The following is a 26803-nucleotide window of genomic DNA, read 5'->3' as shown; positions in this document are numbered from 1 at the left end:
GCTTGAGAACCAGTTATGTTAGGAAATCCATGTAGCTCCTCTCCAGGAATACCTTCAAGCAATTCTATTTTTAAATGCCTGGCTCCACTAGAGTTTTGTCCCCGCAAATACTCACATATGTCTTGCTGAGGACTATTTGTTTGCAATACATAAATGATAGAAAGATTATGGACAATTGCAACTCTGGACTTTTGTGGTACAGCCAGCATTGTCAACGTCCACAGAAAGCTGTACTGACTGCCTGGCCTATAGCTCTTCTAGAACCTTCTTGTTGAGCACTTCTGTTGAAATCTGCACAAGGGTTATTTAGCTAATACTGTAGACTTCCAATAATCCGGAACCTATGGGACCTAGGTGGTGCCGGATTATCAGATATGCCAGACTATCAGGAGGTACTATAGGCTGGTTATATATATATATATACTGTATACATTATATAATGTATATAAAGTGTATTTAACCCTTTTTATTGTACATACTGTATACAGTATACTGTAATGTTTTAGTTTTTGTAGGCCTTTTTTACCCTTTTTGCTCAGTTCAGCTACTGCCGCTGTTACCTTGTGACTCATTTTTTGCTGAAGCTCTCTCATTAGGCTCTTGCCATTTTGATGCCGGACTATCAGGAGTGCCGGACTATTGGATGCCGGACTATTGGAGTTTTACTGTAAATCCTGTTCCATCGGTGTCTGTCGATGTGTATTCCTTTCACTGTGCCTGATGATATCAGGATAGAATCAGAGGAAGGGTTATTGTGACATCACCCAGACAAACGGAATATTTTCGTCTGTTAGTGACATTTGTACACTTCTGCTGTTGAGATAACAGCTAGATAAACTGGACTTCCAACTACCTCTAGAACAAGCAAACTGATTCAGCTTGGAATTGCAGCTTTTAGAAGTTTTTAGAAAAACTGCCAGGTCCTAAACATGGTAGTTCAGGAATCATCGTCTTCATCCTCTTCAGGAAGTACACATGAATCTGAAACAGATTCAGAACCTGGGCCTAAAGCTTCAGCCTCTAAATTGGAACTCACTATTAGCCCTCTCGCTGAAATCTACCCCTCAGTGAAGACCATACTGGACAAAATTGATGCTGCCCAGCTGGACAGAGCCAGGAAGGTACATGCTGATGCAAAACATCTGATTTTGGGGGCTGCCGTATGGCTCCTGTGAGTAGGATGCAAAAGAGACTAGCCCTTTGTAGGAGAGGCACAAGAAATAGTTGAGAGGTCTCAGATTTTATGCCCCACTAAATATTCCCATTAGGTGTCTTGAGTTGCTTTCCATTTTTAGTGGACAACTCATGTGCACTGCTAGTTGATTTTATCAGCAGTTTGATGATCAGAGTATTTGCTCCCTGATATTTGCAATCTATTTTATATTTGAGAGAGTTTCTGCTTCTCTCTGTCTGTCTGTGAGTCTGTTTTTTCAAGAACTCATCCTAAACAGTAAGAGGTAGGACTACCAAATTAGCTATGCGGTTTCCTTTTATCACTACTTAAAGCAAGGTCAGGGTTTGGCTGTGCCAGGACAATGAGATGTGTGTGGAATGTGATTGTTTCTCATCAAATGAAAAGGGAGGGCTGTGATAGTAGGGACAGTTATACTCCAGAATGACCACAGGAGGGTAGCACACATGTATACCCCCAGCAGCTCCAGAGAGCTGCAGAGCAGCCACCAGCCAGGCAGCACGGCCTCTGCTGCCTTGGCTGACCCAAGGGAGAAGTCCCTACTGCCCCAGGCTGGCCCTAGGGAGCAGCCACCAGCCACTCCCAACCTGAGCCCAAACTCTTGCCCTGGTTCCTGCACCCCCATACCTCCCAACCCCTTCCCTGAATCCTTCACACCCTACCTCCTGCCTTGAGTCCTCCACAAATACCAACCCCCTTCTCTGACTTCTGCATCCCCTACTGCTTGCCCTGAACCCCCACAAGGACCCAAGCAATGCCAGGTAAATCCTCTAGTTTAGAAATAAAGGGACATGATCCTGAGAGGTAGTAAGCACTCCCATTTGCAGGGCGCAGACCCACCATAGCTGGGTTCTATCCTACCTCGTCTTCTCTTGTTATTCTCTGTTGTTATTCTCTCTTGTTATTCTCTTGCTATTCTCTGTAGCACCCAGATTTCCTAACTGGGAGCAGACCCTCCCTGTTCTAGGCAGCACATGAGAGGCAGCTCCTGCTTCAAATTGTTTACAGTGGGAGAGTGGGAGAAAGGAATTATCTAGGTCACACAAGGAGTCTGTGGCAGAATGAAACCTAGATCTCCTGAGTCCCAGGCCAGTGAATTTACATACCTGAGCTTGAGCTCCTTACATGCAGTGTGTTCAAGAAACAGAATCGTTAAGGCCCCATTCTGTCTCTTTAGGAGGTTTCTAAGCAACTGTTTGTAATTCTGAACAATGTGAACCGGGCATGTAACCACTTCAAAGAGAATGAAGGGAGGGACCCAGAGATAGAAGAACAATTCCTCCTCTCCAACACTTGGGCTGAGAGAAAACGGAGAGCACTTCTACTGGACAAAGTAGCCATCTTGCTCAAAGCCAGCACAACTCAAGGAAAGGATTTAAAGTTTGTTCTGGAGTCATTGAAAGAATGGGGTAAGTTAACGGAGAAAGATGTCTGCTGGGCTGTTCCAGACTACAGGCAGCTTGAGAGCCATCATAGGGCTGTCTGGAACCATGTTCTCCAAGTCAGTCAGAAACCTGGATCCCAAAGCCTCTGAGCTTTGGGGAAGTTTTGAGCTTGATTCCAACTTCATTGTTTGAGCCCAGTGTGATGTCTGGGTGATCACTCAGGCTGGTAAGGTGTTCAGTCATCACCTTCTGTTATAACCTAGGGGTGCTTTAATATTGTGCTGATATGGTTCAAATCGCAGATACTACTAGCTTGCCCACAAACACAAGGTCTCACTCTAGCATCCACTGGTCTCTGCCTTCCAGGCAGCTGACACTAACAGTTCTTCTGGCCCCATGTCTCCCCAAATCTATCCTTTCCACGCACAGTCTGATTTTTCCCCTCTGGTTCAGGATCCCCATGGGCATAAAACCAGCCTCCCAGTTATCGGCTCACTTTGCCACGCACACTCCTCACTGTTTGCACACCCAAGAACTGCTCGGATAAAACAAACCAATTGTTTATTTAATAGAAAATGCAGATTCAAAGATGAAATAGTAGGGAGAGCAAACACATACACGTTACACAATAAACAAACATAAAGACACAATTTCAGAGGTCTTCTATCATAGTTCAAATCCTTTTCCTAATAGAAGAAGCCTATTGCCTTTAAGCAGTTTGCCAGCATATCTCTGAATTGTGTGGGAGACCCAGGCTACGTCTAGACTGGCATGATTTTCCGCAAATGCTTTTAACGCAAAAGTTTTTCCGCTAAAAGCATTTGCGGAAAAGAGTGTCTAGATCAGTGGTCCCCAACCTTTAGAGGCTCCCGGGCGTCTGGGGGCGGGGCTACTCACGCGCCGGGTGCCCTGAGGGTGGGGCCACTCATGCGCCGGGGGCGGGGCCGCATGTCCTGGGGCACGCCAGGGGCGGGGATGGCTTGCACCCGGCACCGGCATGTGCCCCGGGGTTGGGGCCGCCCGAGCGCCTTGTGCCGTGGGCCCGGGGCCAGCACTGCCGCCCGAGCCGCGCGCCTGGGGCCAGCACCGGCGCCGTGCGCCCGCATGTGCCCTGAGGCTGGGGCCGCCCGAGCGCCACGCACCAGGCACCGGTGCGTGTCGCACCCCTGGGGCCGGCGCCTCCAGTGCGCCGTGCGCCTGGGGCGGGGCCGGCCCAGGTTGTCGGCAGGCGCACACAAATGCCCCGGCGGGCGCCATGGCGCCCACGGGCACCGCATTGGGGACCACTGGTCTAGATTGGCACAGACGCTTTTGCGCAAAAGCACTTTTGTGGAAAAGCATCCGTGCCAATCTAGACGCGGTTTTGCTCAAGAAAGTCCCGATCACCATTTTCGCCATCTGGGCTCTTTTGCACCAAACAGTTTTTAGCTGTCTACACTGGCCTTCTTGCGCAAAAGCATTTGCGCAAGAGGACTTTTTCCCAAGCGGGAGCAGCATAGTATTTGCGCAAGAATACTGACAATCTTACATTAGGTCGTCAGTGTTCTTGCACAAATTTAAGCGGCCATTGTAGACAGCTGGTAAGTTTTTCTGCTTTTGCGGAAAAACTTGCCAGTCTAGATGCCGACCCAGTGTTTCCAGATCGCTTCCCACTAGGTCCCTCAGTTTCTGGAATAAAACTTCTACTTCAAGACCCCTTTAAAAAAAGATGTTTACTCTTTTTTTTTTCCTTCTCAGACTGTGATGACTTCTGGTTATTCAGATAGGGAACATTCCCAGTTGTATCTATGTCTTTCCATTAACTTGAATAATCTATCGTTGTCCTTTCCAAGGCTGGACAATGGATGGGTACTTGAAGCTGATATAATATAAGCATCTGGCTTGGGAGCTGGACTATTCCTGATTGATTGCTTCATCGCCTTATTATGAGGTGATGCTAATGTTGCAGTTACAATTTTCAGTTTTCTGTGTATATGCATACGTACATTCATAATCAGGCTCTGTATTTATATCTCATAATGACCAAGTTCAGAACATTGCAAGTTTTATCAAAACCTTACTGGATATATTTTTATAGTACAATGACATAGTAGGCATTTAGTTGGCTTATTGTCTGGGCCCAAGTTGTCACATTCATTTCTGCTCAAACCCTGCAGCTGTTGGAGATGGTTTATATGATCATCTTGAATTTTACTTTTAGAATATTAGGAATCAGGTGGCTTGCCTTCATGATTCTCCACTGAGGCTACATCTAGACTGCAGGCTTCTTGTGCAAGAAGCTTTTTGTGGAAGAGATCTTCTGCAAAAACTTCTTGCACAAGAGCATGTCCACACTGCAAAAGCACATCAGAAAAGCAATGCACTTTTGCACAAGAGAGCATCCAGACTGCATGGTCACTCTCGTGCAAGAAAGCTCTGCTGCCATAAACAGAATGGCCACCAGGGCATCTGTGCTTCTTTCGATAGGCTGTTTTTGCGCAAAAAAACCCCGTTTTCTGTCCACACACACCTTTTTGCATAAGAGCTCTTGCGCAAAAACGAGTTATTTCTCTCAGAAAGAGGAGTACCTATACCGCAAAAACCCTTCTGTTCTGTTAATTCACTGTAAATTTTCTTGTGCAAAAATGCATTTGAGGTGTGAACTCTCCGCGAGTTTTTGTGCATACACAGCCTTTTTTGCACAAAAACTCTGCAGTGTAGACATAGCCTGAGGGACCAAAGATGAGTTATAATAGTTTTTACTACGTATCACATTCTCTGTTCCCAAACATGATTCCCACCTCCTTCTCACTACCAATGGGAGACATTCTCTTACCCGCCTCCTTAGCCCTCTCAGAGGTCCTAACTGAATGCTGTATGATTCTGCCCACCCTACAGCATGGCCAGGGCTGTCCTTCCTCTGTGGGGCTCTATGCAACTAAGGCAGAGGCTAGCCCCTGCCCCCCTGCGGCTTCTGCTTGGGTAGGGGGCAGTGTTCCCTCTAAGATTTTCCATCTGTCATGGTAGGGAGTTTGGTATATTGACATCATGTGCTCTTGCTCGGATATGTACCACGGTGGCACCCACCAGTAAATCCACCAGTGTATACATATTAAAATGTATACATAGTTTTGTAAGAACAAATACTAAAACATGGGCTAATTAAGAAGGTGCATGACCCTGCACCCACCCAGCCTGAAAACCACCCGCCTTGATACCCAATCCCACTCCTACCCAGCCTTGCTCCCACCGTTCCAGCATCCATGGGCTCTCCAAGCTCTGCATCCTCATCCTGAGCACCCTTTACCAGATGTGTCCCCAACCCCTTACAATCACCCCCTGCGATTCCAGCATATCCAGCCACCGTGTCCCCTGACCAGTACCCTCCACCCCCTTTGCCCAGCAACACCTATGCCCAGTTCCCTCTCACGCCCTGGCTATAGCACCCTGCGACAGGGCAGCTGCCCGCCTCGTGGCTGCCCACTATGTTGCCCAAACCCCGGCTGCCAGAACTGCTGCTGCCACCTGCTACACAGCAGCTCTCGCCCTGGCTGCTGGAACTGCTACGGCTGCCTGCCACATGGCGGCTTTAGCTCTGACCCCAGCCACCGAAGCTGTCGCCACCCACCACACAGCGGCTCTGGCCCCGGCCCCTGAGGTGGGGCAGCTGCCTGCCACAAGACTCCGCCCCGGAGCAGCTACTGGGCAGCCCTGCTGAGGAGATGGGTGGGACTCAAATTCTTGTTTCCCTTAGAGAGAACTATGGTGGGGGGTCTGGGGCTTCATCCCCTGCACAGCTTCTGTCAAGGGGCTGGGTCTTCCTCCCTTCCCCCCTCCCATGAGCAGCTTCTTTCTGGGGCTTCTCTCTTCCTCCCCTCCTGCTGCCCATGCAGTTTTTACTGGGTTGGGGGCTTCCCTGGGGATGGAGTGGAGCTGCAGAGGCTGACGCCAGCTCCTTTGAGCACCCAGTCCAGCTAGATGCTGGCCCAGAGGAACACTTGGATGGGGGCGGGCAGGGACAAACTCTATTGCTGTGGGCGGGAGAGAGCAGTCAGGGGAGAGGCCAGGGAGGAGCCAGGCTGCAGTGGTGACAGGACTGTACTCTGGGCATACAAGTTGTCACGACCATGAGAGGTGGCCAGCAGCCTGGGGACTAAGGGGTTAACTATACCTGACCCAGGTGGAGTTGGCCAATAGGAATGTAGGTAAGAATTTCAAACTGGGACAAAGGAATTTTTGGTTTTTCCCTCTCCTTTGACCTGGGCAAGTTTCTCTCCAGCTACTGAGGGAATCAGACAGAATGTCTTCCTCCAAGAATAAACTCTTCATTCTTCTGTAAGTGGGGTAAAGCTTAGATAAATCCATTACGTTTTATTGTTTTATGGTTTGGGAAATGGGATCTGATGTCTGTGCATTTAAAATGGGGTTTTCTCTCCTTTGCAACTAAGTTTGGGCCCATGGTGGAATTCCCCATGAGCATATTACTTTGTGACTCTGCCATCTAGTTGTTATGATTGCAACAAGAATATTGTGGTGATAATAAAAGTTCTTTCTCTTTTCTTTTTCTTAACCTGGTACTGGTTAATTTTTGTGTCCTGGTTTGTACTTTAGAGGTGAGATTTCCTAAGTGATCTCTCACCTTGTGTTCTTATCATTACTTGGGTGGTGGCATTGGATTTTATCCTCAAAATCTAGGTTTTTAAGATTTTGGGGGGAAGTTTGATATCAAAGCCTGGAAAAATAAGGTTTTGTGGTACTTTTGCGGGCCCCCACTTCTGCATTCATCGTGCCAGAGTGGGGAAGGAGCCATGACACAAGTACACTCAGCTACATAGGGGCATCTGAAAATTTGGTGCCCTAAATTTTCAGGTGCCCTATGCAGCCATGTATTTTGTGTAGGCCTAGCAACAGCCCTGTACATGGCTGTCTCTACCTCCCTATGTATTTTCTTGTGTTTGTGTGATATGTTACTTCCTTGTGCAGCTTGGAGACCATTGTGTGGCCACCCCTGATTGTAGACCTGTCATATATAAATTGTTAGGCAACAAGGTGAGGTCTTCCATGTCATTTAACAAGTAGGGCTTGATTTTCCGTTGGAAGATAATTAACATGAGCTTCATTGCCCTTTTTGCTTTGGCTCTTTTCCAGATGAAATGTTGTCAGAAGGCAAAGAACAAGTAGGAAACATCTCCACTGCTCAGTGGGTCCGTGATATGGAGACCAAGCTGCTGACTTCCCTTGATTACACAGAAGGTTGTATCATGAAGCTGATTGATCTCTGCACACCTCTTGTGGTAAAAAAAAGGAAAAAGAGAAGTAAATCAAGTAAGTTTTTCAAATGTCTTGGAATGAGAAAAGAAGAGGGAAATTCATATTTCTGATTAATTTGGAGAATCAAAGATCTGGTGCATATGGAGCCAAAATTTCAAAAGCATGAGGTATTTCAATCTGCTTTCTAGCTGACCATACATCTTTATTGAAAGCACCCAAAATGTTTTCCCAGTCAGGGAAAAACTAAATAGACAAGCTAGATACAGAAACGATTATTATCCCTATTTTAAATACGGGGGACTGAGTGGTGAAGAATCTAGCCCAGGCCTGGGCAAAATATGGCCCATGGGCCAGATTCGGCCCACCAAGCCACCGGATCTGGCCCCCGGAGGCAGTGGGGAGCCCCAGGCAGGCTGCCCAGCTTGTCCCGCAGTCCCGTGCAGAAATGCGGCTGCAGGGCTCCGTTTAAGTTTTAAAACTGGAGGGAAGGGGGGAAGTTTTAGGAGCCGCCCTGCCCCCAGCACATTCCCATTGGCCGGTTTCTGGCAGAAAGCAACCAATGGGAGCTGCTTATTAGAATAACAGGCAGCTAAAAAGAATCACGCTCCCTCTCCTGGGTTCAATTATTCATGAAGCACATAGGCTGGTTGGCTGGGAAACATTTTAAGCTGTGCAGGCAAGCTAGTTTGGCACCTGACAAGTAAGTCTCTTGGCCATAGCCTGCTTCTGTCACCCCATCCCTTTCCTGCCCCAAATCTCTATCCCCACACTCAAGATACCCAAACCCTCCATCCCCCTCTTACACCAATATCCCCTCCCAGATCTGGCACCTCAGTCTCCTACTCCAGATCTCTATCCCCTCCTACTCTAGGTCACATCCCAAACCCCTGCACTCCAGTCCCCTGCCCTAGGTCACAAGCCCTAGGGCTTCATCCCAACTCCCTCCCAGACTCCCATCTACCTCCTGCACCCCAGTCCCTTACCCCAAGCTCCCTTCTGCACCCAACCTCCATTCCAAACCTCACATCTCCTCCCTTAATATCATGGAAGAGTGCAGCCCACAACTACTTTCCAAAATCTTGGAGTGGCCTCCCCATCAAAAATCCCCATATGATCTAGCCTAATGTTGCACAGAGAGTTTGTGACGGAGCCATAAATTGAAGCCAGAACTTCAATTGAAGCCGAAAGTGAAGTTCTAGCCCAGAGCCTTAACCACAAAACCATTGATCCTTTCATTATAGACCCTAATTCTTTCACGTTTGTGTATCTTGCTTTCCCAGTTATTCTCAAAACCGGCATGTGGAGAGCATGGCGGGAGAAAGTTGTCCAGAAACCTCAGGAAGCCCAGCCCTTAAGCCCTGAACAGATGCTAGAAGATGAATCTGAAACTTTCGCCAGGACTTCTGAGCTCCTTACCATGTTACAGGAATTTGTAGCGTGCACCTTGTTCAACAAAGCTGAAGCTGTTGCCGTTAAATATATAGTGACAATGGTGGTCAATCTCACCAAAGCCTTCAGCCTGCTAAATAAACAATGCCATGGCCTGCAAGCAAAGTATGATAACTTAGCACTCCAGGAGTCCAGGAAGCAAGAAACTCAGTATGTGAACCTTCAAAAGGAAGTACAGATGCTTAATGAGACAAAGGCATCTCTGGAGGATCACGTCCAAAGCATTGAACACAAATACAAGATGCTTCTTGCAGCAAATGAGGTAATGCAAAAAGAACTGCACAAGTTGAAGGAAAAAGCAACTCTAAAGATGGAACAATCTTTAGGCGACATAAAACTTGGGGCCAAGGCTTCTTCTGAAAGGAAATCTCAAGAAGAATGTGATAAAGATTTGAGTAGGAAAAAGGATGGGAAGCTGTCAGCTGAAAAGCTGTCTTGGAAATCCCATGTAGACCCTGGTAAATCCCCCAGTGGGAAAAGGGTAGCAGATAAAAAGCAGCCTCAGAAACCATTGGTAGAGAGAACAGAAGATACCAGTAACACACAGAATGCAAAACTTCTTGATAAAAAGCCACCAATGAAAGTCTCAGCAGAGAGAGGTAAAGACACCAGTGACAGACAGAAAGCCCTGGCAGAGAGTTCTCAAGACACTGTGGTTGAATGGGATTCAGTCGCCACAGTGGAAAAACAAGAGACTTCTGGAGACCTGAGTGGAGAACCGCATGGGCATCCTCTGGACAATGAGCAGGCAGCAGCTGCTGGCAAAAGGGATGTGAACCTCCTGGGTAAAATTCAGGAAATTGGTGAAGATGTCACTGGTGAGTGCCAGGGGATCCTGCCTGATGAATGTGGACTCCAGGCTGACAAAGAAACCGAAAGGCTCTCATCCCCAACAGAGCCCCCAAGCCAAGGGGTCTCTAGGAAAGGAAAGCAGAAGAAAGAAAGCCTGCACACTGAGGAGACACATACAGAAATCCCTAAAAGCCCTATCAGTGGAAGCAAGCTGGATCCATCCACTCCCCTGTATGGGTTTAATTCAGCTGTCCTGGCTTATCTGGAACAAAAGATAGAGAAGCTATTGAGCTGTCCCCCTCCTGCACAGACACAAGCAGAGCGGATGCTGCCCAAGGACCCAGAAGCCCAAAGGCTCTACATGGTGTTGGAGAGGAAACTGGAAGAATGCTTCTCAAAAATGGAGATGAAATATTTCAGCATCTTAGAGGAACAGAAGCTTCCAAGGAGCTTGGTGCTACCTGAAGAGCATGATGAGGAGGCAAAGCCATCCTCGGAGGGTCTTCCTGGGATCTTCCTTCCAGGGAAAGAGGTCCCTATTCCTTCTATCCAGTTGAGTGGCCCCAACGGTTCCTTTTTGGAGTCCAAAATTCCTGTGATCTCACAATGGGGACTCCCTGTAGCACTATGGAAGGAACCCAATATCGCCATGCAATTTCCATTTCCTAATCAAAAGCAGCAGGAGCAGTGGCAGAAGGAGACGCAGGAATATCAGATGCAATGGCAGTCACCACAGCCTCAGCAGCAGCAGCCAGAAATAAAGGGGAAGGTGGAGCAGCTGCATCAGGAGGACCATCAGTGGGAGGCGCAGGAGCCACTGAAGGAAGGGCAGGAAGAGAAGCAAAAGCAGTGGAAGAAGCAGCTGGAGGAACAAGCTGAGGAGCAGAGGCTAAGGCAGCAGCAGCTGGAGGACGAGCAGCAGAGGCTACGTCAGCAATGTCAGGAAGAGAAGCAGCAGCAGGAAAAGCATGAGGAGCAGCAGAGGCTGTGGCGGCAGCAGCAGGAGGAGCATGAGGAGCAGCAGAGGCTGTGGCAGCAGCAGCAGGACGAGCATGAGGAGCAGCAGAGGCTGTGGCAGCAGCAGCAGGAGGAGCGGCAGAGGCTGTGGCAGCAGCAGGAGGCAGAGCAACAGCAACAGCGGGAGCAACATGAGGAGCAACTGAAACTGTGGCGGCAGCAGGAGGAGGAGCATGAGGAGCAACAGAGGCTGTGGCAGCAGCAACAGGAAGAGCAGCACGAGGAGCAGCTGAAACTGTGGCACCAAGAGGAGCAGGAGCATATGGAGCAGGCGAGACACTGGCAGCAGCAGGTGGAGGAGCACGAGGAGCTGTGGCAGCAGGAGCAGGAGGAGCATGACCTTCAACTGAAGAAGTGGCTGCAGCAAGAAGTGAAGCAGCGCAAGCAAGCAATAGCCTGGCAGCAGCAGAGGCAGGAGTATGAGGAGCAGCGGCAGCTGTGGCAGCAGGAGCAGGAAGAACATGACCTTCAGCTGAGGCAGTGGCAGGAGCAGGAGCGGCTTTGGCAGGAGCAGTTGCAGCAGTTGCAAGAGCAAGAGCTACAGCAAAAGCAGATGCAGGAGGAGCAGGAGCAATACCTGATCCCAAGGTCTAAATCCGTTCCCAAGAGCAGAGAGCCTGGGGCCCCCGAACACTTGACAAAACAGATCCCATTAAGGCCAAGGAGAGAGACTGCCAAGGAAGAGGTCCTACTGTACGGCCGTTTCCAGCCTTCTGCCCAGCAGATGGTTCCCACACAGAGCAAAATATCCCTGCACTCTCAAGCTCAGTTCACTGAGGAAACCACCGTGGCTCAGAAGACCAAAGAGAAGAGCAGCATGTCAGAGAAGCGGTACTGGGTGGATGTGGAGGCACAGAGGGAGAACCTGGTGCTGCTGGGCCAGGCGACCCGAAAGTGTAGACTACCCCCACTCCTGCACATGCAGGCAAAGTCGTTTATCACTGAGACCCTGCACACGGATGTTGAGAGGCTGGCTCTCCTCTTCCACAAATACATCTCCTTCTGCCACCTCCAGCATGTCAGGTACCAATATATGCAGACTAATGGTATGCACATGGGGCCAAATTCTTGCTAAGGGCCTAAACCTGCTGCTATCAAAGCCAGTGTGGGCCTGAACATTGAGTTAAATGGAAGCAGGCCTTTTACACAGGCAAATTCCTAGAGAAGCCAATGGCACAAATACTGAGGTCCTTTAGAATAAGTGAGGTGCCGATTCGTGCCCCTCCCTTTCCTAGAATTCCACACACACAAAGGCTAGGTCTACACTGTAGGATTTTTTTCGGAAAAAAATACACAAAGGCTACATCTACACTGGCCCCTTTTCCGGAAGGGGCATGTTAATTTCAGCTATCGTAATAGGGAAATCCGCGGGGGATTTAAATATCCCCCACGGCATTTAAATAAAAATGTCCGCCGCTTTTTTCCGGCTTTTAGAAAAGCCGGAAAAGAGCGTCTACACTGGCCCCGATCCTCCGGAAAAAGTGCCCTTTTCCGGAGGATCTTATTCAGCTACTAGGAATAAGATCCTCCGGAAAAGGGCGCTTTTTCCGGAGGATCGGGGCCAGTGTAGACGCTCTTTTCCGGCTTTTCTAAAAGCCGGAAAAAAGCGGCGGACATTTTTATTTAAATGCTGCGGGGGATATTTAAATCCCCCGCGGATTTCCCTATTACGATAGCTGAAATTAACATGCCCCTTCCGGAAAAGGGGCCAGTGTAGACGTAGCCAAATTGTGCTCTGCAATTTGCGTAGCTTTTTCCTACCACTTTTCCGGAAGAGGCTTTTCCACCATTTGGCCCCATCTAGATGGAGCCAAATGGTGGAAAAGCCTGCTCTTTTGGTGGAGCTCTTATCCCCAAAAAAGTGCATTTGCTCTTCCGCAAAAAAAACGACAAAAACAGAAGAGTAAACGCAGAAGAAGAAGAGCAAACGCAGAAGAGCAAATGTTCCTTGGACGCAGCAGAGCTTTTCCGGGATAAAAACCCTGCAGTGCAGATGTACCTAAAATACTGACCCACTCTGAAATATCCTTGCCCCGTGGTATTCTACAAAGGAGAGCGGCTTTGGCTGTTCCCCAGGGAACCAGGATGAGGTTCAGTGAATCAGTGGTGATGGGCATGCATATCATCCATTAAAGTCTGCTTCTGCTGAATTCTCACTGGTCTCAGAACAAAAGTGCAAAATGAGCTCAGCATCTCTCAGGATTGGGCTTTAGCTCAGCAATGGGCAGATCATTTCCTTTACTTCTATGGAAATGCTGGGTGCTTGGTGCCTCTTTGGATTTGTTCCTAAATTGGTCAGATCAGCTTATCAACCCTCTCTCTTTATTTTTGGAAGGTGGAAAGATAAAGGCTTGAAGAAGCACAAAGGAAATTCCACATGGTCTCATCACCTAGTGATATCAATGGGGTTTCTATGCTCCATAATACAAGGGCTGAGATCTATTGTAGTGAGCTGAGAGAAAAACTTGGTCTCAAAATTACAGACGGGTTAAATCCAGGTCCATTTATCCCACCCTGAACCCACTGTAAATTTAGGGGAAAAGGACAATGATTAACATAAAGGACAAAAGTGTTGGATGCCAGGTAGTCTGGGACCATCTCTAATTAAAAGAGACCCACACAAAGTACTGCAACACCTAGGGTATGTCTACACTACAGCAACTTCAGCTATGTTAACTGCATAGCTGAAGTTGAAGTAGCGTAACTAGGGTTTTAGCACTGTCTACACTGCAGGAAGTTGAAGGAAAACACTCTTCCTTTGACTTCCCTTACTCCTCATGAAAGCAGGGTTACTGGCATCGACTGGAGTGCTCCTCTCACTTCAAATTGCCTGTCTTAACTAGACCATTAATTCGAACCCTGAAAGATCGACAGCAGCAGCTTCGCTCTTCCACTGTAGTATAGACGTACCCCTAGAAATTAAGATGATAGGACCCTAGAAAAGCTGAAATGGCTGGATGTGTGACTAAACCCTAAACTCAAAGCACCCCTCAGTTTGCATTTCCTTCTCCACTCCCTTGCTAATAGAACTAACACCATGTTATATAAATAGGTTGTCTGGTTTCTTTCTCTTCCATTGTGGAGAGGAAACATTTCTCACAATGTAATTATTTTTCTTCTTATTCCAAGACAAACCTTAATGTCCCGATTGGAATCCGCCAGAGCTGTCAATGATGGTGCTGAGGTCCGGAACTTGTACACATACGTGGAGAGGGTGGACGCTTACCGGAAAAAGGTGCTGCAGTGCTGGGTGGCCAAGCAGAAAACAGCAGAACAGGCACGACGACACTGCCTTGGCAAGATGATTTCCTTGTTTGCCCAAGTGAGTTTTGGGGGTGAAGTTCTCTTTTTGGTTCCCTTCCCACACACAATCCTGCTGACGTCACTGGCATAGCCAAGAGAAGAGTGTGGCCCTTGTTTTTTCTTGGTCACTTTTGTTTCTAACATTAGAAATATCCAATAGGATAAGAATAGAAAAGTACCTTTTAAGGGGTTAGGGTGAAATATCCCCAGTTCAGAAATGCCAGCACAAGGTCTATGCCCAGAGCTCCCAGTTCTTAAGTGGGACTTACGTAGTCTGGACCTGGATGCCTGCACAGGAGTGAATGTCACTTTACTGATACTTCCCCTCCATCCTCAAGTTCTAGTTTCCCAGGGAATTGGAACAATATTGAGGATCAATTGTGGATGCAAAGAAGCAGGATGGTCTGGAGATTAGGATACTAATTTAGGACTTGGTTCAAGTCTCTACTACAGACTTCCTGGGTGACCCTTGGGCAAGTCATTTATCATCACTGTGCCTCAGATACCCCTCTGCAAATGGGATAATAACTACCTGACAGGAGCACTTTGTGGACAAATACATGACATATTGTGAGGAGCTTGGGTTCTCTGGTAATGGGGGCACACTATCCATACTGTTTTCCTTCTGAGAGACTCCTCAGAAATGTATTGCACCCTGAAGCTTCAAGGGGAGAAGAGAGAGAAAAAACAACAACTCCCCCCCCCCCCCCAAAAAAAAAGAAAACAAAAAAACCTCTGTGGGGCTCCCCTGAGGTGAACTCCCAGGCAAACTCCATCTGTTTGCTTTTCATCTTGCACTTCCCTCTGGCTGCTTTTTTTATTAGACTGCTGGCTTGAAGTAGGTGTCCTGGCTCAAAGTCTTACCTCCAATCCAATCAACCCCTGGAGATTCATCTAGAACAAAGCACTCCCAATTCACACTTTTCAAACAGACAAACAGTGGTCAAACAGTCATTCTTGGCAGTATCATTGGTGCCCACTTGGAGAAGAAGGAAGGGATAACAGTCCCATGTCTTGATCTGTGTTGGTAGGCATTCCGTCGCATGCTGACTTCTAGCTCCAGGCAAGTAGCTCTCTTCTTCAGTTTCCCAGTCTGGATGGCAGATGGATGTCTCTGTCACCCTTAGCAGGAAGTCCCCGATCACCACCACCCATCCCCTCCTCTGTGGAGTGGTGGTTGTGGAACCCCACCGCTACCACAGTGCATCCCATGCCTTCTGGTCAATGGGGCCTCCTTCTGATCCCTTTCCTCATATAGCTCTTCCAAACCATGCTCTGCTGTAGTACTTGTGCAGAGAGCCTGAAAACAGTTTCTAACCTCTTTCTTCTTCTAATCTAGAGGTCACAGGCTGCCACTCTTCCTCCCTGCTCTGCACTGCACTCTCATTTTTCAGCATGCAGTGCCTGCAGTACCAAACACTGACTTCTATCCAGAAAGTCTTCATTCTCTCTGATGCAATGCAGGGTAGCTACTTGGGCCTCTAGTTCTTTAACCTTCTCTTCCAGCTTGCACTTTGTACAGATGAAATTGCTTCTGTCTCCTGAGAGAAAGACAAATATGGCACAGGTTACAACAGCTGATCTATATAGTTTTCCTTCTAGAAACCTCTTCAGATGTTGTGTTTACTGCTCACAGAACCCTGAAAGGCACAAAAACACTATGGGAACTCCCCCCAGGTAAACTCCCAGGCAAACTTCCTGTTTGCCTGCCTTCAGTTTGCTGCTCACTCAGTTTGCAACTGGCTCAAAACAGTTAGCTCAGCTCAAGGCCTTCCCTCTGATTAACCACTCACCTGGAACAAAGCACTCCCAATCCACACTTTTCAAACACACATACAAACAGTCAAAGTAACACTTTTGAAACAAGCAAAAACTTTTGAAACATTCCCTGCAGTTAGTTCCAGTCAAACAAATGGTTACAACACATAGACATTTGACCAGCTCACAAGACACCCCATACCTCCTCTCCCATGGTTCCCAGGCAAACTTCCTCAGTTTGCAACTGGCTCCTTTTTCATAAGGCTGCATGCTTGAAGTAGTTGGTCTGGCTCGAAGCCTTCCCTCCAATCCAAAACTCAAGGCCCACCTGGAACAAAGCACCCCCAGTTCACACTTTTCAAACAAATACATGGTCAAGCAGTTACACTTTTCAAATAATCAATCAAACAAACAAATGACATATGGTCAAAACAGTTCCTGCAACTAGCTCCAGTCCAACAAATGGTCACAGCCGAGAGACACTCAGATATTTACTCCCATTGGCTGACAATTAGAGTGCTGCATTGGGGGGGCTGGGTTGTGACTCACTGTAGTTTCCCTAGGATGGTTCCCAGGCAAATTCCCTCTGTTTGCTTGTCCTCAGTTTGTCATTGAAACAGTTAGGTTTGATTCGGGGACACCTGGAGTCTATCAAAGACCGTCAGGAACTGGTTAACCCCCCCCCTTTAGTCAGTTTAGTGGCACACTAGGGCTATGTCTAGACTGCAGGCTTCTTTTGAAAGAGGTTCTTTCGAAAGCATCTTTCGAAAGAGCCTCTTTCGAAAGAGAGCGTCTAGACTGCACGGAGAAATTTCAAAAAAGCGGCTTGCTTTTTCGAAAGAAAGCATCCAGTGAGTCTGGATGCTCTCTTTTGAAGACGCCCTATTTACATTGAAGAACGCCTTCTTTCGAAAGAGGAACTTTCGAAAGAAGGCGTTCTTCCTCGTGAAATGAGGTTTACCGCCATCGAAAGAAAAGCCGCGTTCTTTCGAATTAATTTCGAAAGAACGCGGCTTGAGTCTGGACGCAGGGGAAGTTTTTTCTAAAAAAGGCTACTTTTTTCGAAAAAAACCCTGAGTCTGGACACAGCCTAGGAGTGGTGGGAGAAGAATGTACAGCAGGAGAACAGGAACTGTAGAGATGCTGGCAGGTACCAGGAGAGAACCCTGCAGATACATAGGTGAGAGGCAGGGCAAGCTTTGCTGGGGAACAGCCCCTTCAGGCCCCAGAAATCCGAGGGACATAAACTCCAGCTAGAGGGAGGGAGACTGCATTATGAAATCTAATCTGTCCACGTTCAGAGAGGCCACTAGAGACTAAGAGATTTTTCCCTCTCTTTGCTACGCCAATGATGAGAGAGGCTAAATCAGATTACAGCTTGCCCCTGAAGTAAAGGGGTTAGACTGAGAGCTTTAATGAGCCACTGAGGTGAGCAATTAGACTGGGAGTTTCCATATTCCCTGGACAGGGAGAGAGACTACTCAGCCTACTGCCACCCAGAAGCACAGGACCCACTGTGTGTGAAATGAGGAGCTTTGTTACATTCCCATTACGGTTATACCCGTAAACCTCACTGCGCAAAAGGTTTTTTTTTTCTGACAAATGGCCCTGTCTACATGGGGATTTTTATCGCAAAAACTTCTTCTGCAAAAAGGATTGGAAGAAGATATGCAAATGAGCACTCTATTTGCATTTCTTCTTTTGCAAAAAAACCACAGTGTAGATGTAGCTTTAGAGAAGGGAAAGGGGAAGCACTGGCAGCAGGAATGTTTGGTTGACCACTCCTTTTCTTTGTTGTTACATTAGCTCCGCCTGAGCTCTGAACTCCAGCTCAACAGCCCATCCCCTCTCCTGATCAAAGCAGTGGATGAAATGAAAGAGTTCCAGTCCTCGGTCTGTGCCAGGTCCAAATCCCCTGGCTATCCAAGCCCCTTGGCAAGTATGAAGAAAGTTGGAGCATTTATGCATCCGCCTGGAGTCAGGTATATGGGGGTTGGAAATACTCAAAGCAGCCCTTATGAGCACACCCTGCCCTGCTATGGTGTGCTCTTAAGTCCCCCTGCCCAATTATGGTGTAACACTCAAGTCCCCATTGCGGACCTGATCCTGTGAGGTACTAGTTGCCTCTTCTGAGATCCTGAGCCCCCACAACTCTCATTGCTCACTGACTTTGTGAGGATGCTCAGCATCTGCCAGGATCGAGCCCCAGCATCCCACTTGGCCTCTCTCCCTTTCACTGACTCACATTTCAAGACCTCCAGCCAGAGAAAGACTCCTCTGTGTTCCCATCTTGGTTATTCACCTTTTCCCTTTCTCTCTGTTCTTGCTCTGGCTAAACAGAAGACTTCAGACTCCAGGGCAGCCAACCACAATATGAAGCCCAATCCCCAGACCAACCTCACTTGCTACTCAGCCATGGAGTTTAATTGTGGGTGGCACTTCTCAGCTCTGCCTCCTACTGAAGTCCTTTGAACTCTGGGCCACTAATGTAAATGCTTAAATATGGGTTTTAATGCCCAGCTTTAGGGGCCTGTCTGAACATTCTGGGGTGAATCAGGAGCCCATGGCTTGGCCTACCACATTACTGTCTTAATGAGGCTGAAGCCAAGTAGTTTCTGTCACTTCTAATTGATTGTGTTCTTGTGCTCCTGCAGTGAGCAGGTTGGTGACCAGATGGAGTCAGTATGGAGGACTGATGTCATCTCTCACAGTTTCCCTATTGTTCCAAAACCTCCTATGTCATTGCTCTGGTCTCAAGCTGGTGGTTTCCCAGATATCCCTAGATTTCTGGAACTGGATGTGAGCTCAGTTAGGAGCAAACCCCTTAGGACACTACAGACACAGTAAGCAGCCTTACATTTTATTTTTCATTCATCTGTGGAGGGAACTATGTTATAAGAATATGACTGTGTCAATGTCTAATTCCGTCTTTCCAGAGATCTCACCAACCCTTGCAAATACTAATGAGTTAAACTTCCAGGTAAGCTAGGAAAATGTCTAGATCCCCATTTTACAGATGGGGAAAAATGAGGCACAGAGGGGAAAGCAACACAGTACCAGAGCCTGAAATAGAACCCAACTCGTGTGACTCTCAGTAAGGTACTGTACCTATTAGACCTACCCCTCTCCACATGCTGAATGGGATTTCTTTTTTGACTGAAGCCACCCTGTCTCCTTGGTTTTATGCTGCAGAAAAACCTGTATTTGTGCAAGAGGTGGGCAGAGGAAAGTTAGAGAGGGTCTATGGGAGAGATGAGAGAGGCAAGATGCAAATGTGGCATGAGTGGAAAGCCAAAATATTATTTTCAGATACGTCTTAGAGATGTAAGAGTTCCCTTGATACTTGCACATAGATACACCTGTCAGAGTAACTGGTTGAAATGGATGGATGCTGAGCTGACACAGTACCCTAGAATTACATATGAATAACAGTGCAGCTAGATCCTCAGCACATGGCCTGTGTATCTACCTCCCAAACATACTGCACCACCTGCATTCTCCCTCCACAGCCAGAGGTGGCTCCTCCTGCTAGCTTGGTATGTTCTTCCTCCCTGCCAAAAGCTTTAGCAGAGTGCTGGTGTTCACTTCTTCCAGGAACTTCTTGGAACTTCTGCAGCAACCTGTTGATGCAGATTTACATGCTGCTGGTCCTGGCTCCTTCTGATTGGGCATAAAGCTACCTAGGCAGGAGACAAAGTTCATTTCTGTGAATAGGGAGGAGCACCCTAAAATGTGATGAATTCCCAACTTTTTTTTTTAACTAAGGCAAGATACAAAAAACTTGCCTGGCTTAAAAGGACTCTGTTCATATCATTCCAGACAGGTGTGGGGCTCTGGGCTCCAGAACCATCACCTCTCCAGCCAACTTGGCCTGTCTCCTGCTGTCCTGGTCAGTGTCACTTTGGCTTCCATGACACACCTGCCTCTCCCCACATTAAGCCGAAGACCACTGGCCAAACCCCTCAGGATAGGCAGGAATATGATAAAAAAAAAACCTTCCCCAGTCAGACAGAGGCAGAGCTGCTCCTTGAACTCAGGGCCTAGGCTGCAAGTGGAGTGAAAATGTGTCTCTCATCTCTCAAGATTTGTGGTTACCTTGCTGCTGCCTTTGCCTGGAGCAGAGAGTTGAATTAATCTCTTTTCCTATCTCTCTTCATGAGTGGCCTGTAGGTGTCAGTGTTGAGTCACACAAAGCTAACAGCATCCTTGTATTCAAAATGATACATGGACTATGTATCCCCAACCTTTAACCTTGTTTCATTGCAACACATGCATGGAATCTCATTGCAGTTACTTGTTTAAACTGATCTGATAATTCAAGAATGCAAGGAAGTTGAGTGGAAAGAACCTTACCAGAAGGGCCGCTGATTGGGTGCGTGGAGACAGGGTAGAAGAAAAAGGGCAGCGACCTTAAAGTGGCAGTGCTTTAGCAGTGCTTGAAAGAAAGGGTCATTAAAGTGCTGACTTGTCCAGGCTAGTGCTGGCAATGGTTCTTACTGGTGCATCGTACTAGCCCACTTTCACTTTGGCAAGAGTGTGATGGCTACTGGAATGCTGTGTTCAGTTCTGGTGCCAATGACACAAGAGGATATGGCTACATTGGAGTTTAGAGAAGTATCACAAGAGTTATTAAAGGATTATAAAACATACTTTTTAGTGATAGACTTCAGAAGCTCAGTCTATTTAGCTTAAAGCAAAGGCTAAGAAGTAACTTGATCACAGATTATACCTATTGGCAGGGCTCGACAAACTATGTAATCTACTCACCCGGGATGAGTAGATTACAACCCGGAAGAGCCGGGTTTGGGCTCGCCGCAGCTTGGCAAGCCCTGCCTATTGGGGAACAAATAGTTAGTAATGGTCTGTCCAGTCTCACAGAGGAATGTATGAAAAGATCCACTGGTTGGAAGTTGAAGTGAGATAAATTCAAACTGGAAATAAACAGTATTCCTTTTAATAGTCAAAGGAATTAGCCATTGGAACAATATACCAAGGGTTGTGGTGGATTCTCCATCACAGACAAGTTTTCAATCAAGATTGGATGTTCTTCTAAGAGAGATGCTGTAGAAATTCTATGGCCTGTGTTATACAGGAGATCAGACTAGATGGCTAAAATGGTCACTTTTGAACTTAGAATCTATGAATCTAGAAAGTCCATACAAAGCAGGCAATATTCATGGTTTCAAGGCTTCCTCTGAAAGCTCCCCACATAGTAAGTATACAATAGCCTGGTCACTTGCCTTGGAAAGGTCCTGCAGACTCCTTAGGAGTTGGAATTAGGGATGTTAGGTAGCAGGTAGTAGAATAGTCAACTAACTGCATGAATCTTAGTGGTTAGTCGGCTATTCTGTAGTCCCCAGGGGCAGGGCCAGCAGCCAGCAGCTCTGGCCCCACTCCTGGTGAGCCACTTGCCGCCCTGCACTGCTGCCTTTGTATCAGTAGCAGCAGCACGGGGTGCCAGGCAGAAGCTGGTCCGTGAGGGGAGCCGGTTTAAAAACCAGCTCCCCTCACAAACCAGCTGCTTGCCACCATGCGCTGCTGCCTCTGTATCAGAGGCAGCGGCGTGGGGTGGCAGCAGCCCCTCTCCATGGCAGGGGAATGAGCTCCCCACAGACAGAGGCTGCTCCAGCTTAGACCCCCTGTGGACAGGGACTGCTGCTGTGAAGCAGCATCTGCCTATACAAGGCCCAGAAACAACCTCTGTCCATGGTGAGCCCAGGCTCTCTGCGAAGCAGCGGCACCACAGAGCCCGTTCTGGGGGAAACTGGCTTAAGCTGGCTCCCCCCAGCACCGTCTCCTGATTTCTCCCCCTTGCTGCCTCTGATTCAGAGGCAACGGGGGAGGGAGGGGGGGAGTAGTTGACTAGATTAAACGATAAGCCTAGGCTTATTGGTTAATCGTCTACCCGATTACTCACTCACATTCCTAGTTGGAATCCATCCATCAGTCTAGTTTTTTCAGTCTTGATGCTCAAACTATAAAGGCATCATAGGAATGAGTCTCAACAGCTCCAAGAAGCAAACAACAGCAAAACAAACATGGCCAGGCCAAGAAGTCTGAGGCGTTTCTCCTTTAGAAGCTCTCACATTGGTAGAGGAGGAAAGGATCCCACAAATTGGGGGGGACTGAGGAATCATTCAGGATCCAGTAGACTTTGTGCTAGTAAAAAATGCAGATTTTAGCTTGGAGGCTGAATAGACCTGTCAGGACAAGGTTACAAATCGATACAACCTCCTGTCCTGCCTCTCAGTGCTTGGGCTATCTGTGAATATTGTCTGAGATTGTCATAAATTCTCAGTGAGGGCAGGACCTGAGTTACTGTGAGTTGCGTAATCAAAATCCAATAGATAGATTAGATTCCTGCATGGTCTGTGGGGTCCAGCTGTCATAGTCCAGGAGAAGTTTTATTGACCGGTGTCTCTAAGGGTATGTCTAGACTACACCTCTCTGTCGCCAGAGGGATGTAAGTTAAACATACCAAAATTGCTAATGAAGCAGGGATTTAAATATCCCACACCTTCATTAGAATTAAAATGGCTGCCGCTTTTTGCCAACGTGGCACTTTGCCGGCAAAAAGCGGCAGTCTAGACGGGGTTCGGTCGACAAGGAAAGCCTTTTCCGACTGATCCTGTAAACCTCATTGCACGAGGCATAAGGGATTGGTCGGAAAAGGCTTTCCTTGTCAACTGATCCCCGTCTAGACTGCTGCTTTTTGCAAAGTGCCACTGCAGCCATTTTTATTACCCTAAGAGTGTGTCTAGACTACACCCTTCTGTTGGCAGAGGGATGTAAATTAGGAACTTCAAAATTGCAAATGAAGCGGGGATTTAAATATCCCGTGCTTCATTTGCATAATCACGTAATGGCGCTTTTTCGAAAAAGCGCTATTTTGAAAGTAAAACCGCAGTCTAGACACAGTTCTTTCGAAAACAGAAGCCTTTTTCGAAAGATCCTGTAAACCTCATTTTTTGAGGAGTACAGGATCTTTCGAAAAAGGCTTCTGTTTTCGAAAGAACCGCGTCTAGACTGCGGTTTAACTTTCAAAATAGCACTTTTTCGAAAGAGCGCCTTTATGTGATTATGCAAATGAAGCGCGGGATATTTAAATCCCCACTTCATTTGCAATTTTGAAGTGCCTAATTTACATCCCTCTGCCGACAAAGGGGTGTAGTCTAGACACAGCCTAAGACCTGTGCATAAGAATGAGAGAGGAGAAAATGTAAGTGCAATAAAAACAGCAAAAGAAATTATAGCAAAATATGTAGTCCAGAGAACACCAAGGGGATTTCTGACTGAGTATGAACTTAGAGTCAAGGTGGGTGAGGTAACATCTTTTATTGGACCAACTTCTGTTGTCTAAAGAGACAAGCTTTCAAGCTACACAGAGCTCTCCAGGTCTGGGAGAGGTACTAAGAGTGCCATAGCTACATGTTCTCAGGTACCATTCATGGTGAACTGTAAGACTGGTTTCTATAGGACTAAAATACCTTATTTACTGTAAAAACGTTAAAAAAGCAAACGAGACGTATCCAACAGCATCTTGGGAACTAACAAAAAATGTAGATGGTATCGTGCTTTTGTGGGCACAACCCACTTTGCTGTGACATTCGAGGTGTATGTTGACCCCCCCCTCCTAGCATGCTAGTGCTCTGTGAAAATCTGGGCAGACAACAGCACTTAGAAGTTGTGGCTCAGGCTTGGAAGCTCGCTTCTCGCCCTAGGCATCAGAGCCAGAGCTCTCGCACACACCATAGCACTGGCCGCACAGCTGTTTTCAGACCGCTTTTGTGAGCCCTGTTGGGCCATGTCTGTTGAGTTGGTCCAAGAAGCTTGTTTCATAGGTTTTGTAGATATATCCTCAGCGATGCTAAAAGCTACAGCCTCAGATCAGGGTACTGTTTTGTATTCTTATTTACGTTGTGCACCAGATGTAATAAAGCTTATCGATTTTCATCTTCGAGGTGCTTTGCAAACATTAACCTATTAATCCTCGCTCCCCTGCTGTGTGGTAGTTAAGTATTATCCCCGTTTACGTTTTACAGAGCTTTCTTAATCACTGAATCTGTTCATGAATTTCTAGAGCACCTCCCGTCACTGTGTTAAGATATTAAAATAACAAGGAAACAGAGTCAGGACAGGCTACAGCTTGATTGTCAGAAATGCTCAGCACCAATAACACCAGCTGAATCTGCAGGTGCTCAGTATTTTTTAAAATCAGCCCCCAACTGGCTAAGGTAGTTGATGTTGGCACGAGGATTAGACCTCAGCATTTCCAAACTTCCAGGCCTGCACTTTGACCTTTATCCCATCCCATAATATTTAAAGGCCTGACTCTGCTGAGTGGTTTTAGCACCTCGACAAACAAGTGGGCAGTGTGTTGTGGTTAATCAGCACTTTGTCTTTTTGTTTGTAGATATCAGTTACTAATGTCCCTAGTTGTTACATAGGGACAAGCCCATTTCTTTAGATACAGCCGGTGTGCAAGACTGGGCCCTGCATAGCTCTTAAATTAATATTTTGTAACAATAAGCCTGTCTTTTTTTCAGAGTCCAGAATCTTCCCAGATGGAAAACATATGGACACAAGTAAAAACGCATGTAAATATAGGATAATCCAGCTGTAGTTTCATACACAACAGAAATGTATGTAGAAAGCAAATAAAGTATATTTCTGTGTGTATTTCATGGCCAGGTGCCTTTACTGTACAGACGGCAGTTCATGTTCCAGTCTGCTCAGACTGGGATTGTCAAAGGCTGCCAAGATTTTTCAACTGAATTCTCAACTTCTGTTGGACACCAGTGCTTCCATTGAATTTCTATTCCCGCAACTTCCCTTGGCTGGAAACAGCCAACCGCAGCCAGTGGGAGTTGCGAGGTTTTGAGGCAACAAACTCTTTAGATGAACAAAGAAGCATTGGCCCACTCACAGCTTACGGCGGTGGGCCCACTTTGAGAGTAGGGTTGCTGGATGGTTTCAACAAAAATACCAGACACACTTGACATTTCAGCACAATCTACATTACATCTTATTTAGAAAATACTGGACATTTCCATTTTCTCAATTTGTTTCCTAAACAGAAAGCTCAAATACTGGACTGTCCGGTTCAAAACCGGACACCTGGCAACTCTATTTGAGACACACTGCTAGAGTGAAAGGGACTGAATGGCAAGTTACAAAGCTGCGCTTTTCAGCTTTGCATGAGCTTAATACAGGTGGGCTGGGCTATACAGCAAGATTTCTCTCATTTTGACGGGTTGATCTGGGGAGAAGCATCGATCACTGAACCTGGGCTAGAATTTGGGAGTTCTGACCGCCTAGCTCTGCTTGGCCTTGCCATCCCATTTGCAATTATTTGCATAGCTGTGTGGGATTGTGTCATGCAGTGCTTAGTAGAGGATCTGGAACAATAGCATCTTCAGAAAGTCCTGACTGTGGCGCTAGGGAGGTAGGGAAATAAGGCTTATGAAGTATGTGTTTGAAGCAAAAGCTTTCAGCCATCAGATCCAATTGACTTTAGGCCACATAGCATTTTCAACACTCATCACATTTATTTTGCAAGAGGAAACTCCACCTCAAAGGAGTGCTGGGGAGAGAGCATCAGGAATTTCCTTCCAAAAGAGGCCGAAAGTTACATACTGCAACTACCAGGCAGGCTGTCAAATGCAAATGACTAATAACCGTTGTAGTGAGGAGGCCTGGAAAAGCTGAGACGAGATAAAGGTAAATTACTGCTGGCTGTGTCACACTCTCAAGTAGCCCTGAAATTTCGGCTACTCCTTGACACAATGGGAAATGTATCCCTCTCCACCCTGCAGCTACACAAATAGAGCCTGTCCCTTAATATTTCATATCTGATCCACTTCTACCCAGACCTGTGGAGCGCAGCCAAGCTTTGACATGTGGGCCACAAACTCTTCCAGGGGTCTCTCCCATCTTACATCATGCAGCTGAGTCTAACATGGGTCGCTGAGTGCGCTGAGGTTACCATGTGTTCTCCCCTGCCTCTGGTGAGATGCTCGAGTATCTGAGCTGAGAGTGCAGTAGCAACACCTCTCCTGTTAGATGATATGTCATATCTACTCAAGCATGTGAGTGGCTTTGGGGCAGGGACTGTAACACCTGGCTGTACAGGCAGGGGGAGGTTTCACACACTGTCCCCACCCCCAGCAAAATCTTTCAGCCAATGGCAGCTGAGAGATTTTGTTGGGGGCGGGGACAGTGTGCAAAGCCTCGTGCTGCAGGGCAGAAAGCCACATGGAATTTCTGGGGATGCTGGCAGGCAGGAAGCCTGCCTGAGAGTGCTGCTGGCCAGGAGTTGCTTAGGTAAGCGCATTCCAGCCAGAGCCTGCCTCTTGCACCCAACCTCCTGCCACACCATCACTCCCTCCCAAATTCTGCACTCCCTCCTGCACCCCTCCCCCAGGTCAGAATTTTGTCCTGCAGCCTCCCTCCCTCCTGGACTATGCATCCCAAAGCCCTGCCCCAGGTCACAACGCCCTCCTTCACCCAAACTCCCCCTCACCCAGTCCCCTACCCTAAGCTCCATTCTGCACCCACTCTCTGTTCCAGACCCTGTAGTCCTTCCATAGATACGAGGGGCCCTTGACCACTTACCAAAATCTTGGTGTGGCCCCCTAGCAAACATTATTGCCCACCT

At 47.3% G+C, this 26803-nt stretch overlaps 1 protein-coding gene across 1 annotated transcript; it reads left to right on the top strand.

The window, feature by feature from the left end:
- Positions 1-607: 607 nt before the first annotated feature.
- On the top strand, positions 608-26803 carry FAM186A (family with sequence similarity 186 member A). The gene is made up of 8 exons (XM_075902051.2): positions 608-1121; positions 2370-2601; positions 7705-7881; positions 9108-12108; positions 14215-14407; positions 17953-18128; positions 18801-18989; positions 24693-26803. The coding sequence occupies exons 1-8, from the start codon at positions 930-932 to the stop codon at positions 24733-24735; spliced, it is 4203 nt and encodes a 1400-aa protein (XP_075758166.2). The 5' UTR covers positions 608-929; the 3' UTR covers positions 24736-26803.

Source organism: Pelodiscus sinensis, chromosome 31, assembly GCF_052426305.1.
Source record: "Pelodiscus sinensis isolate ZL-2025 chromosome 31, ASM5242630v1, whole genome shotgun sequence".
Taxonomy (NCBI): domain Eukaryota; kingdom Metazoa; phylum Chordata; order Testudines; family Trionychidae; genus Pelodiscus; species Pelodiscus sinensis.
This window is presented reverse-complemented; position numbering and strand designations above follow the sequence as displayed.

Excerpts from the sequence above, each read along its gene's own strand:
- FAM186A (XM_075902051.2), top strand. The coding sequence starts at position 930 with ATGGTAGTTCAGGAATCATCGTCTTCATCCTCTTCAGGAAGTACACAT. Across the intron at positions 7,882-9,107 it reads GAAAAAGAGAAGTAAATCAA|TTATTCTCAAAACCGGCATG; the intron begins GTAAGTTTTTCA and ends TTGCTTTCCCAG. Across the intron at positions 18,990-24,692 it reads CTTAGGACACTACAGACACA|AGTCCAGAATCTTCCCAGAT; the intron begins GTAAGCAGCCTT and ends TCTTTTTTTCAG.